The 13,415-nt window shown below is 54.2% G+C and overlaps 1 protein-coding gene across 1 annotated transcript; it reads right to left on the reverse strand.

The window, feature by feature from the left end:
* Positions 1-7,167: 7,167 nt before the first annotated feature.
* On the reverse strand, positions 7,168-12,568 carry LOC141969432 (green-sensitive opsin). The gene is made up of 5 exons (XM_074925191.1): positions 12,208-12,568; positions 10,200-10,368; positions 8,689-8,854; positions 8,340-8,579; positions 7,168-8,130 (listed from the first exon to the last, which is right to left on the reverse strand). Exons 1-5 carry the CDS (start codon positions 12,566-12,568, stop codon positions 7,999-8,001), a joined length of 1,068 nt encoding a protein of 355 aa, XP_074781292.1. The 3' UTR covers positions 7,168-7,998.
* Between the last annotated feature and the right edge of the window lie 847 nt (positions 12,569-13,415).

Below are 13,415 nucleotides of genomic sequence, written 5' to 3' on the forward strand. Positions count from 1 at the left end.
GGGTGGGAGAAGGGCTGGTGGGATTGCAGCAGCTCCGCTTGCACAAAGCGCAGGGGGTGTGCCGGATGCAGAGAGGGGATACCCCGATCCCCTGAGGGCCTGTCGGTGATGCTGGGTGTGTAAAAAGCCGGTGGCTTTTACCTGTCTCACAGACCAGCTGGGGCAGGGATGGAGCAGGGTCTCTGCTGCCCTGCTGCCTTCATCTGACAAAGTGAGCCTTGTCCTGGGTGACCCCAACAGCGGCTGGAGAGGGTTAGGAATAAAGGGAGGAGAAACACAGCAAGGGATCAGGCTCCCAGCCTTGTGGCTTGTTTTAATTTGTGCACTGGAGCTGAGGATGGGAATCCAGGCGGCCTCAGCAGGGTGGAGCAGTCGGGTTTGCATGGGACACTTTTGGACGCCCCGCTCAGGCGCGTGTGCCAAGGCTGTTCAGTGAAGGAAGGCAGGGAACAAATCCTGGCCCTCGAATGATGCTTTGCAGCATCATATGGAGTGAAATGTGTTTAGGAGTTGCCTCTGGGCAGGGCCTCTCAGTAAACAAGCTGTCGCACGGCGCTGACGCATCCTGGGCAGGAGCTCTGGGCGGCCGAGATGCGACGGCGCCCGCAGAGCTGCGCTGATGCCAAGTGACACCCGTGGGGGTTTCCACTGCAAGGATGCTCTCATCTTGCTGAAAATCATACAGATTGCCCTGTGCCCCGAGGTCTGCAGCTCAATTCATCTGGCTTCTGTATTTTTACGGCTTTTATTTGGTATGGTTTACATTGTCCGACTGTTACTGATTGCGTTGTGGGTGTGAGTTGGGGGCTGTCGCCCCTCCTGCTCTGTGCCCCCAGCAGAAGGGGGTTGTGTGGACCCAGGAGGTTGGGGCACCCTGGGTTTGCTGGAGGAGGCTGCTTAGCTGCAGTGCTACCGAGACACCATCCCCTGTCACCCCAGCCGTGCCAGCGTGGGCTCTCCAGAGGCTCTGAGCTGGAGCTCCAACACAGGTGTGGGGTCTCTATTTGTATCCCCTACCTCAACAATGCCTTTTCCTTTGGGTGCCCTGCTTTCTCCTTGTGCTCGAAGCCTTCCGCAGGGGTGGCAGACGGGCTTTTCACCTTTCCCAAGATGTCACAGCTTTCTCTGCCATCAGCATTTTTCTAACAGAAGTCACCTGCATCACTTCTGCTCCTGAGCAGAAAGCAGCTGCCTCAGGAGACTGCTTTTGCTGCTGACCACAGTGCAAATCACTTCTGCCATGGCTTTCTCTCTGCCATCAAACCCTTCTGCTCCCTCTGCACTTACTTGGTGAGATTTTAAGCATGGCTTCTCCTTGTTCCCTTCCTGCATTAAATCTCAGGCCCACCCCAAGGCGCATGGCAGTGCCTGGCATGAGCCCAGCTGCACCCCCAGCACCGGGGTCTCCGGGGGCTGTGGGAATCCTCCTCCCCCTCAGGACCAGGGCAGGGTGTCCACAGAGAGGACATGACCCGCTGCCCTGCAGTCAGACAAGCCCCAACCCCACCTTCCCTCACAAATGCATTCATTTGGCTCCCTGCGTGGTGAGGCAAAGCTGCAGCCAGACCCCAGAGAGGGGGTTTCTCCCCTTCTGCGCTGCTCCCAGCCCTTCCAGCCAGCCTGGCTCAGTCCTGCTGTTTATTCCCCATAGAAATGAAAATTTCAGTTTATCACGTCTGCCTGGCGGGCAGCAAGCCACCAAGCGAGCGAGAAGGAGCCTGCAGCAGCCAGCTGGAGAGAGCTGGGAGAACGCGCTAGGTAATAGAGGTATTTATTAAAGGAGAGAGGAAATTTATATGCTATTCCTGCTTCTTCAGCTCTCAGTCATCACCAAGGGAAGAGGAGGAGTGGGCAGCTTGCGCAGGAAATAGCCAGAAGTCTGTTTTCTGCCCATTTGTCAGTCTGATGAACAAGAAAAATATAGGCGGTCTTGACGAAGGAGAAAGAGAGAGTCTGGAGGAGGCTGGTGTGTTCACAGGCGGGAGCAGCCCCAGGTTCAGGGGAAGTTGCCCTGGAGCCCCCCGGGGCTGGGGGCTCGTGCCACCAGGGGTTGGGGGGGATCTGAGGCTGCTCCCGTGTTGGTGGCAGCGAGCTGTGAACGGGAGGGCAGGGGTGAGGAGGGGAGGGATGGGGCATGGAGGAGATGTGGGGAGGGGGAAAAAACCGGGGCTCTGGAGGGGACAGGCTGGAGGAGAGCCCTGGCAGCGGGCTGGGGATGGTCTCAGTGCCCAGAGCCCTCGCTGCAATCTGTGAATCTCCCCTCAGCAAGGGCCCCCCTGCCTGTTAGTTTATCTGAAGTGCTTGGCATCTACCGGAGAAGAGCACTAGGGAGTAAAAAACCCACCAAGTATTAAGTGCTAATAATTCCCTACTTTTATTTGCAGTTATCCACCTACATGAAAGAGGCTGGGTTTTTGCTGACACTTTCTTCTGGAAATTGAATGCTGCCTGAATCATCCATCCAGGGCCATTTGTTCATAAAAGTAAGGAATTGCTGTTTGAATCTTTTTATTGCTGCTAATGTGACACAGGCAACGGTGATGGATTCGGAGAGCCTTGGCACAGGCTGGGGATGTTCATTCTGGAAATTGGCACAAATGTGGGCGCTCATACACCCTCCTGGGGGGTGCAAACACTGCCTGGGTGTCCCTGGGTTCAGCTTTGTGGAGGAGAGGCTGTCGGGGTGCTGCAATGTGCCCCTTGCACATCCCCTGGCACTGGCAGGGGGAAATTTCGGCCTTTCCCAAGCTGTAACCCCAACAGGTTTTTATCCCCTGAGGGGCAGCTTCTCCCCATGGCACCAGGGTCCATGCACCCCTGAGAGGGGCTGGCTTGGGATTTGGATCCCCCAGCCCTGTGAGTGTGATGGCGCAGTGGGAAGGGGAGAGGGTTTTTTTAATTTTAATCTTGCTGTTTCCAGAGCTGCTGGTGTGGCCAGACAAGGAGATGTTTTTCCTTTGGCAGAGACAAATAGACAGACCCAGACCCTCCGGCGTCCCGGCTGCCACTTCTGCTCTCTGACATGATAAATATATCCCAGGAGAGACCCCAGAAAGCCACGTCCCAGCCTGAAGGGGATCAGCCCCGGGGCAGGATGATGCTGTATGGCATGGCACCAGGCTAGGATCCTGTCTCAAACTGTTCAGCCTCACCCCCTGCGCCTGTCCCAGCACCTTGGCGTGGCTTTCAGTCTGCACCCACAGCCACCGTGGGACAGGGAGGAGGCAAGGGCCAAAGCACGGCCCCTCGCTGAGCTCTCCCTCCTCATCCCTGTGGATCCTCCTAAATTAGGGATGTTATTAATTACAAGCTGCTTTTCCCCTGACTGCTGCTTGCACAAATGATAACTGATTTTAAATGAATGGAGCCAATTACTGCGGTTTTCCTAAACCAGACAGCGATGCTCCGGCGAGGAGGAGCAATCCCAGCTGCAGCGGGGATAAGAGTTAGACACTGAAATGCCCTTTGGGCCTGAATTTCCAGCTGTCACGGTTTCCTGGTTAAGTCTGGCTGCTTTCCTCAATTGAATGTGAATTTAGGTGGTAGCAGCCAGGGCCTGCTGAGCAACCTCAGGCCAGTGGCGCTGGGGAAGGTGACGGTCCCTGCGCCGTGTGCAATTACCTGCTACGAATGAGTGATGCTGGAATGATCCTTGCTGACTGCAAGCAAACGGTGTCTGAAAATATCGCTGCGTTTATGGAAAAATAGAAGGAGAGAACTCCTGAATGGTTTTTCAAGGCTGGGACCTTGTGGCTGAGTTGGGGATCTCCCAGTTCCTTGGGGGTGGTGCACGTGGAGATTTCCCGTATGGAAATGGTGTGGGTTCTCCAAGGGTTCATATAAGGTAGCTCCTGCCCCAGGTTATTTACCCAAATGGTTATTTCATAGATATGCCAAGCTGTTCTGCTGTGCCCAGATCCAATCTCTATATGAAGTTCATCAAATTTTAAAGAACAAAGAATTGTCACTGGGTGTCTTGTCCTTGTAATATAAGCAGCTTCAGTGAAAAGGAAACGTAATGAAGATGGATTAAAGCTTAACTGTATGAAAATGAGTTAAGGAATCTTGAAATCAGGTTCCCATTTGTCTGCCTTTCCAAATCATGGGAAATATTGATTTACTTGCAGCAGCAGCAGCAGTGACAGCACACCACGGTCCCAGCAGAGAGGGTGAGGAGTGATACATGCGCCACCAGCTCTCCGGGATGGGGCCACGTCCAATCCTGCACGGCTCCTCGGTCAGCTCAGCTTGCCACAAGGTCCAAGCCCTGGGCAGTTTTGCTGGGCCTGACTTCCTCACACCAAGGGTGGAGAGGGGATGGTGCCCAAACTCTGTCTTGTTGAGGATGATGGGATAAAGCTCGAGCTTTTCTCTTTGCCCATTGTGCTCCCTGCTTTGGCTGCAGCCCCCAGCCCTGGCTTTCCCTCTGCCAAGAGCTGTCCCTGGACAGGATAGTCCCCTTCGGAGCCCACACAAAAGCCTTTGAAATTGAGGTTAGATGAGCTGTTGCAAAATCAATTAGCGATAAAACCCGGTGAGCAAAGTGCACAATTGTATCATTTTATTATGTTGCCATCTGAGCAGTAAAAATACATAAGATACACATGTACAAAACAATCTGAAACACTGGGTCAGAAATCTGGGCTCCTGCTGCTTCCCTCTTAATCTCCCATTAAGTGATATATCTTCTGATGGCTTTGCCAGCTCTTTAAATTTAATAACTGAACTAACCATCTTCTCGTATTGTTTGCATATAAATAAGTGTTGGATCGATAAAGAACATCTTTAAAAGTCCCTGGATTTGAAAAATGAGGGGAGCATAGCCTGGCAGGCAGTTGCAAGAAAATTATGACTTCACACCTCCAAAACCCAGTGTTTAAAACAAGGAGGGGTGGACAAAAAGAAAACCCCCTTCGATGAGATGCTTTCTGCTACTGAAAGGCTGAATCGATAATGACTGGATGAGGTTTCAGCTTTTGGTTGCAGATTGTCTGGCTGCCGCACTCCTCCCCTACCCCTGCAGTTTTGGAGAGACCAGTGCTGCAACTTGGAGGCTTTAATTTTTTGCAGGGATTTGCTCAAGGAGAGGCAAGCATCAGCATCAGCAGCTGCGGGGCCACCCCGGATGGAGAAGGGCTGCGCTCTTGGGATGGCTTTATCTTTTTATTCCCATTGGCAGCCTCCACCCCAAAGAAAGCAGCTCCTCCTTTGCATCAGGGATGACTTCAAACTGCCTGATTTCAAGCTGCCTGTACCTCAAGAGCATCACCAGCCAGCCACACTCGGGGCACCACGCACACACAGCCTGTCCAGGCAATATCCACCCCATGAAGGCTTCTTGCAGCGGGGTAGATGCACCAAGGAGGTAAAACTATTCCATTGGAGATAATTCCCTCTGCAAAGCATCCCCGGGGTGGGCTGGGTGCTCGTGACCTCCGCTGGCTTTGCGAAGGGCTCTGGCTCAGCTGCCACGGTGTCACGGGCAGTGGCACATCTGGTGAGTGTGGCCAGAAGGCATCGCTGCTGGCATCTGCCCAGCGAGCCACGGGGCTGGGACACTCTGCTCCATCCCTCTCCTGCCCGTGGGAAATCCCTCTCTGCCCACCCCAAGGTGTTCCCCAGCTCTCCGGAGCTCCCTGTTAGGGGTCATAGGCTGCTGTTATCCCCCTCCAGGGTTTGCCACATGGCTGTGAATTCTTCCAGTGTCGTTGCATGGCAGCAAAAGGCGAGCAGCCCTCCACTATAACTGCAGCATTTAAAAAAAGAAAAAAAAAAAAAAGCCAGGGAGGGGGGGGGATACACAGCCAGGCACTGTGCTCTGTTCAGGGCGTGTGGTTATGGAGGGTTGCGTTTCCATAATATATTGCGCTCAGAAGTCCAGGGGGTGAGATAAGCAATGCCGAGGAGGCCTCCTTCGCACACGGCGTGTTCAATCACTCACTATAAAAAAGCCCTGGTGCCTCCGCTCCTCTGCTTCTCCCTCGCTTCAAAGAACAAAAGGAAATGGGCTTGTTGCTTTGTAGGCGAAGGCAAGGAGGCTCCTGAGAACCAGGGAGAGAGGGCCATGAATTATTCAGTGTAGCTGTCGGTGCAGGAGTGGTGCTGAGACCTGCTCCTGCGGTGACCCCCGCGTCGGGCCTTGTCCAGGAGCCCCAAATTTGGATGGATGCAGGCGCAGACCTGTTGGGTGTGGAGGCAGGAGGGTGCCTGGAGAGCTGGGGCTGGGGGCAGCATCCTTTTCCACCACTCAACCCTCCAGGGCACAGCTGCACTGGTGGTTCGGAGGAAAAGGCTTCTATTCCTGCATTCCCATCCCAGGGGTGAGCCTTGGGCTTCCCACTATTTTTGGTTGTTTTGGACCAAAAAAAAAAAAAAGGAAGAATGCCTGAGAGAGGACACTTGTGTGCTAAACAGGGAGGGTGGCAGAGGGCAAGAGCTCCGGCAATGAATGTGCTTGGGCTTGCTCTCCAGCCAGCTCGGTAACAAATTCACTGACACAGGGAACAATTTTTCCCTGACTCTGCCAATTCCTTAACGACGCTGACTCGAAGGGCCCCGCAGGGAGGGGAACTTGAACTCTGCAAAAAGCTCTCTGCTGAAGCTTTATTTAAGACTACGTGGGGGATACTTAAATATTAAAGGATGAAAAAATAATGGCTGATGGTAGGCTGGGCAGCAAGGGCCATGGTACAAATGGTGGTACCGGCTGTCCCGTGGCCTGTCTGTGTGTCTCTTTGCCTCTAAACCCCTTTGGTGCTCCAGCTATCGGGGCTGTCACTTGCTGAGGCTGGTCACTGCTCTGTCCTCTGATTTGGGCTGGTCTAACCCACAGATCCCCCTTCCCGTGGCTTTTGAGACAGCTCCGGGCTGGCGTCTCCAACAGCAGCATTGTGTTTGCTTGGCTGGACACCAGCATCTTGTCAATGCAGCCCAGGAGAAAGGACAAGGACTGAGCATCTGTAATTTTCTCTGTGCTGCTTCTGTTTATTTCTTTAATCCCTACTTCTTGACCGTAGAAGTCCTTGTGCTGACACATATTATTTATTTATAAAATATGTACAGGAAAGTGCTCGGGTACCAGTCCCACCCTCCAAGGTTGGCCGTGCATGTCCAGCTGGCAGGAGCCGAGGTGAAAGACAGTTTCCCTGTCTTGGAGTCGGGAGGAGGAGGAGGAGGAGAAAGAAAAGGGCTGAGAAAGATAGAGACTTCAAAGTATGTGAGCAAATATTTACAGGTTCCAAGACAAAAAAAATATATCTACAGGGTTGTCTTGGGGATACAGGGAGTCGGGCTTGAAGTGAAGGCTGCTCACAGCTCCATTTGTTATATTGATTGATGAAGACTATGGGTATCGATTTCCATCGGCTGTGCCAGCAGTGGGGTGCGTGGCTCCGGTGAGCCCCAGGCTCGGGCACTGCCAAGGGGCAGTCGGGACCACTCCAGTCGTGGGTTTATGCTTCTGGGGCTTTTGCAACGGTGCTTTGTTGGTGTACTTAGTTTTTGCAAATGAGGCCCGAATACTTCTGCGACACTCCCTTGAGCGCCAGGGAAAGGGGATGCTAGCGGGGAGAGTGTTTCAGGGCGGCAGGGAGGAAAATATCACAGTCTGGGGTTTCCCACTGGCTGCTGCTGTTTTAACATGATGTGAACAAAGCAGGGGGGTTTGCTGGTGCTCAGGGAAGGTAGGGACAGTCCCCAAATGCTGACTAGCTCCTGGGAGCTGGGGAAGGGTGCTGGGCTCCCCTGCAAGGGGCTGTGTCAGTGTGGCAGAGCTCAGTGTGCCGTGCTTGCACCAGTGGGTGCAGGGGTGTCCCAGCGAGCGTGCCTGGGGCTGGGGGCCTGCCCGAGGCAGGGAAGCTACTGCAGTACGTGCACAGGTCACTTTTCATGCTGAGGAGGGTGTTGGTGCACAAGGGAGTTACAACACGAAATGAGACTGTGGGTGTCTGGCTCGGTCCCTGAGCTCAGCAGGTCACCCCAGTTCAAACTGTCCGTGGTCTATGCAGGTGATACTTGACTGGAGGAGATGGAGGAGACCTCAGTCTTTCCCTGGGTTGTGGTGGAGGAGATGTCTTCATCCCCAAAGGGGTTCTTGCCGCAGCAGATTGTGGTGATCATGCAATGACGGAACTGAAGAGGGGAGAGAAATGGAGGATGATGGTATCAAGGGCCAGCAGGGACGTGCTGTGGGACCAAGAGCCCCTGGCAGCCCCTGAGCTTGCTGCTTCCCCCAGGCTGATTCAACCACTTCTGGGAAAGAGCAAGGTGCCTGCAGTAATCCCAGACATGCTGGTAAGCCAAGAGCAGAGGCTCACCCTGCACGAGGTGGGGCATCTCACCTGTTTGTTCATGAAGATGTAGATGATGGGATTGTAGAGGGAGGAGCTCTTGGAGAAGAAGGCAGGCACTGCCATGAGCGTGGCGGTGAAGTCTGCTCCCTTGTTGGTGAAGATCCAGAACGCCACCACAGCATAGGGTGTCCAGGCCAGCATAAATCCCAGCACCATGAGGATCACCATCCTTGTCACCTCCTTCTCGGCCTTCTGGGTTGTGGCTGATTCCTGCTGCTGGGCAGCTGCCTGCGGGCAGAGGGGGTGGTGAGGGGCACTGCGCAGCTTTCTGCCCCAGGACCACCTCCTTCTCCTGCCTGAGCTGCCCACCCTGTCTCCATTAGCCTCCCAATGTTACCTCTCGGACTTTGAAAATGAGGCGCCCGTAGGAGAAGAAAATGATCATGACTGGGATGATGAAGTGGATGATGAACATGTAGAGGACGTAGGATTCGTTGTGGTAGTCAGCGTTGTGGGTGTAGTAGTCGGGGCCGCAGGAACACTGCATCCCCTCCGGTATGTATCTGCCGGTGAGAAAGGTTAGGATCTTTGCCAGGATCCTCCCTGGGGACGAGAGGGGATCAATTTAGGGACCAAATTCCCCAAGGATGGGCAGTGCTTGAGGAGAGACACGTGTTTTGGGTGAGCTTCTCTGTGCCCTGTGCACCTAGTCTCACTGGCTCTGCAGCGTGCGGCACCTTCGGGGCCAGCACGAGTCCTGCCGATGGTTGTGCTGGGGCATATGGCATTGGTTTGCTGTCACACTTGCTCTTTCTCACAGGGCATGGGCTGTTTATTTCCTTCCTATGTGGCTGAGCACTCACCTGCCGGGAGCTACCTGCTCTCCCTCTGCAGATCGAAGGATGCTGAGTGGGGATGAGACCCACCAGCTTGGTGGGTCCAAGCTCTTGTGGGCTTTGTCCATGATGCTGCACAGGGTGGAGGGACGCACAGCCCGTGGCTGGAGGGGCCCTGGCTCAAAGGGATGCAGCTCAGGTCTACTTGGGAGCCAGGGACCAGCTGCCTGGGCAGGGATCCCAGTTCAGGCCTGGAGAGGGACCATGTCTCTGTGCCTCATCGCAGATGGATGGTGAAGGGACTTTGTTGCCCCAAAGCCACCTCTTGCACATGCCCAAAGGGCTGGTAGGGGCTTGTGATGACCCCACAGAGCAGCTCTGCAGCGGGGTGTCAGGAAAGGTTGGAGCTGTAGCATTAGAGAAATCGCCTCAACTCCTCCCTTACTCTCTGGGGGGCCTTTGGCTGCTGCATCAGCTGCCAGCCAGGGATGCAGGTACACGCAAGAGCCAGACATGGGCTTTGCCTGCCCAGAGAACCCACTCACTGGAGCCAGCGAGCAGCCTGCGGTGTGAGCAGCCAGCACTGCCTCTGGTTTTGGTGGGGGGCTGAAATGTGCTGGGGAGTGGGACAGACGGGCTTGTGGGGAGAGGGGCAGGGGTGCTGGGAAAGATGCTGCCACCCCAGCAGCACATCAGCAAGCCCAGGTTTGCACCCATCAAGCAGCCTTGACTGCTGGCCTGGTTGTCTGAATGCTCTTTGTGGTCTGTAGAGAGAAATAGGCTCTTCACAGCACGGGGGAGGCAAGCTGTGCCTATCAAAGCCCCTTTCTCTGCAGAGCATAAAGGGAACATGAAGGACTATTGCAGCTGGAGATGCTGAGCCTGTGTCTGCCTTTGGTTAGGGGACGCCAAGCCATCGTGAGACTGAGGTCCCATTTCTGTTCTGACTCGCCTCATTGCCTCGCTCTTCTGGAGCCCAGGGGGTTTCACATCTGAGCCACGAGTGCATCCCCCGTCCCACTGGTGTGCTTACAGAGCAGCTGGGGCTGCTGCTGAGCATCCTGCACCTCACCTGGACCAGCCGAAGAGGGGTGGAGCGGCACAGGAAAGGGCCATTATCCAGGTAAAAGCGATGCCCACCAAGGCGTGGGTTGTGGAGAAGCGGAAGTTTCCCATGGGTTTGCAGATGAAGATGTAGCGCTCTATGGCCAAGACAACCAGGGACCAGAGGGCGACTTGGCCTGCGGGAGGGAGAGAAAGAGACTGTATGGTGGTGGTAAGAGCTCCTCTGGGCTTGATCTTCCCTTCATGGTCTCGTGGTTGCAGTGAAGAGCGGAGGGAGCTGAGGAGTTGGGGATCAGCAAGGGATAACCAGCATCCTACTCAACAACTGAGGATCTCCCAGCCATAACGTGCAAAAGGTCTGGGAGCTGCAGGGAGCGTCTGTGCCGCAGCGGGATGCTGGCAATTGAGGAGGGGATCACGATGTTTTTTTTTAATAATTTAAAAATCAGGGGAGTGAATTCCACCTGGGCGTGAGGAAGCACAATTTCCGGCAAAGACGGCAGATGCATCCAAACCTGTTGATTCCTGTAAATGTGTATTTCATGAGCCTTCCGCCAGCGCTGGATCAGGGGGAGGCTGTGTGGGTGGGCATGCGTGCACATGTATTTATAAGGGATAATTAAACTTCAGGGGATTGGGAGCGTTTAGTCGGTGCTGTAAGCCTGCTAATGCCCCCAGCTGTGATAATCTGCTGATAACTACACCCTGTGCTGGGATTCGCTGGAGACCTGCTGCTCGCACAGTGACTGCCTCCCATCAAACTTTCTTCCCTGTGAACAGGAGCCTCCTTGTACTTTACTGGATATGAACACTGGAAGGGCAGGTAATGCTGCCTGAAAGCCCACAGGCTCACTTGATCAGAAATGGTGCAGACCCATATGATCTTCTGACCCCAAGACCAAGCTCTTCCTCAATCCTTGGCTTAGATCAGGACATTTTGCTTTGTTTTGGCTGGCAGAATATGTTTGTTTTTTTTTTTTTTTCCTCCAGATCAACATCATTGCAGGAAATTGCCCCATTTAGGGAAGAAAAAAAAAGTGAAGTCCTCACAGTGGGTATGGATCTCTGCAGCAAGGATTAGCGGTTGTCAGATCCATCACGAGGTGTTGTGTGGGCCCGGCTGGCTGCGTGGGCACAGGGTGCAAAATGAATTTTCCCTGTTTTGCACGGGGGCTTTCTGCAGGGCGAAGCGTTAGCGGCTCTCATGTCCCCGAGAAGTGAAATAAGGAAGCTCCCAAGGGCACCCAAATCAGGTGCAACTGGGACAAGAGCTGAGCAATTGCTGCAGAGCCTGGGCCTGCTTTCCCTGGCTCTGTGCTACTCTGAATCCTGCTTCCCCTCCACGCTGCTGCTCTTCTCTTCTGGCTAAAAGCTGCCACATCTTCTTTTAGCCCCTAGATAAGCTGTGACCCCTCTCCTTGTCTTGAACTCCTCCTCTCCATGCCTGTACCCCTCCTGTGAGGTCCCTCTCCCAGGGGATGTCTCTTCCTGCCTCAAACCCTTCCAAATGCTTCACCTTTTCCTAAGAAAATGCTTTTGGCGAAGATGCTTGACCTCGATTCGAGGGCATGATGTGGTCATCCCCAGCGGGTCTCTGCTAGCCATGCTGCTTTGGTGTGACACCCCCTGAATGCGTTCTGGGCAGCGTGGCCAGATCACCCCAGGCTTGACCCTGCAAACAAGGATCCCTTCCTGGGCTTCATTTCCTTGCTGCTGCCCTGCTCGTTGTGAGATGGGCACGTCTTGGCATCAAGATCAAACTTGCATAAATCTCTCTCTTTATCCCTGTCTTTAAGACGCAGGGAAGCAGTGCCTTGCGTGGCGAGCGCTGCCCCATGCAACGAGCTGCAATGCCACAGCGGCCTGTGAGATGGCTTTCTGCACAGGAGGGACACTGCAGGCATCCTGACAGCACGATGAAGGGGTGGGATTGGGCTCCTAAAGCCCCGAAGAAGAAAGATCACCCACTGCCAAGCCTGGCCCTTAGACCCAAGCTTCCACCCCACAGCTCTTACCTCCCAGCGTGGCGAAGAAGCCCTCCACAGCACAGCCAACGGGGCCGAAGACGAAGTAGCCATTCCAGGCAGTGTAGAAAGTGACCGTGAAGCCAAAACAGGCCATGAAGAGGTCAGCCACTGCCAAGTTGACCAAGATGTAGTTGAGTGGCTGTCGGAGCTTCTTGTGTTTGAAGGTGACCAGGAGGGTGAGGAGGTTGATGGGCAAACCAGTAGAGATGAGGAAGAAGAGGTAGCAACACACAGTACGGTATTTCCAGGGCTCAGCTAGGTAATACTGGGGGTACTCGAAGGGGCTTCGCACCACCCCTGTCTTGTTGGACATAGGCACGTAAAAATTGATACCTTCCGTCCCGTTCATCCTGCCGATGTTCTAGCAGCTGCTCTGATTTTGTAGCTAACTTTTGCTTCAACCTCAATTTAAAAAAACCACACCCAAACCAAAACAGGAAGCCCCCACCCCTCCAATGTGGAAAAATACCCAACTAAAGGATTTTGCCCCCTCACAATTAAAAAAAAAAAAAAAAAAAAATTAAGACCAGCGGTAAATCCTGAGGGGATGGGAAGTGGTGCCCTGCCCCTGCTCCGCCTTGAGGGTTGGCAGTGCCCGTGTGCCAGGGGAGGTTTTATACCCTTCGGCCTCCTCGAGGGAGTGCGGGGGGAGGCTGGATTAGGGGCTCGGCTAACTTTGTATGACAAGGGCAACAGGATTGAGAGGGGCTGATGGTTTAAGCACCCTCTAAGCAGCCAGTTGGCCCCAAAACCTGCATTAAAGCGTATTAATTGCCATTAAGTGTTTAATATTGTTTAAGGAATTGGGAGAAGGAAGGGATGGGGTGGAGAGTGCTTTGGAAGAGGGACAAAGGTAGGAGGAATGGTGGTGAGTTGGGGAGTGACTGCTTTGGGCAACTGATGGGGAAATGGGCCTGTGCTCAGGTCCGTGGTGGGTCACAGCCTTTGGGGTGTCCCTGGGTGGCTGAAGGACACCATGGGAATGTTTGGGGACTGAGGACCACCCAGCTCTGCCACACTGACCTTGGGGAGGGCACTGGGGGAAGACTGGACCGAGCTCTGCAGGTCTGAGACACGGGCTTGGCTCTGGCTGTTTGGGTGCCTGGTTCAGTGTGGGTGCTGCCTGATGTGGGTACGTGTCTCCATCACAGAGCAAACCTGGGCTCTGCTGACATGGCCAAGGATCACCTCTGCAT

Source organism: Athene noctua, chromosome 23, assembly GCF_965140245.1.
Source record: "Athene noctua chromosome 23, bAthNoc1.hap1.1, whole genome shotgun sequence".
Taxonomy (NCBI): domain Eukaryota; kingdom Metazoa; phylum Chordata; class Aves; order Strigiformes; family Strigidae; genus Athene; species Athene noctua.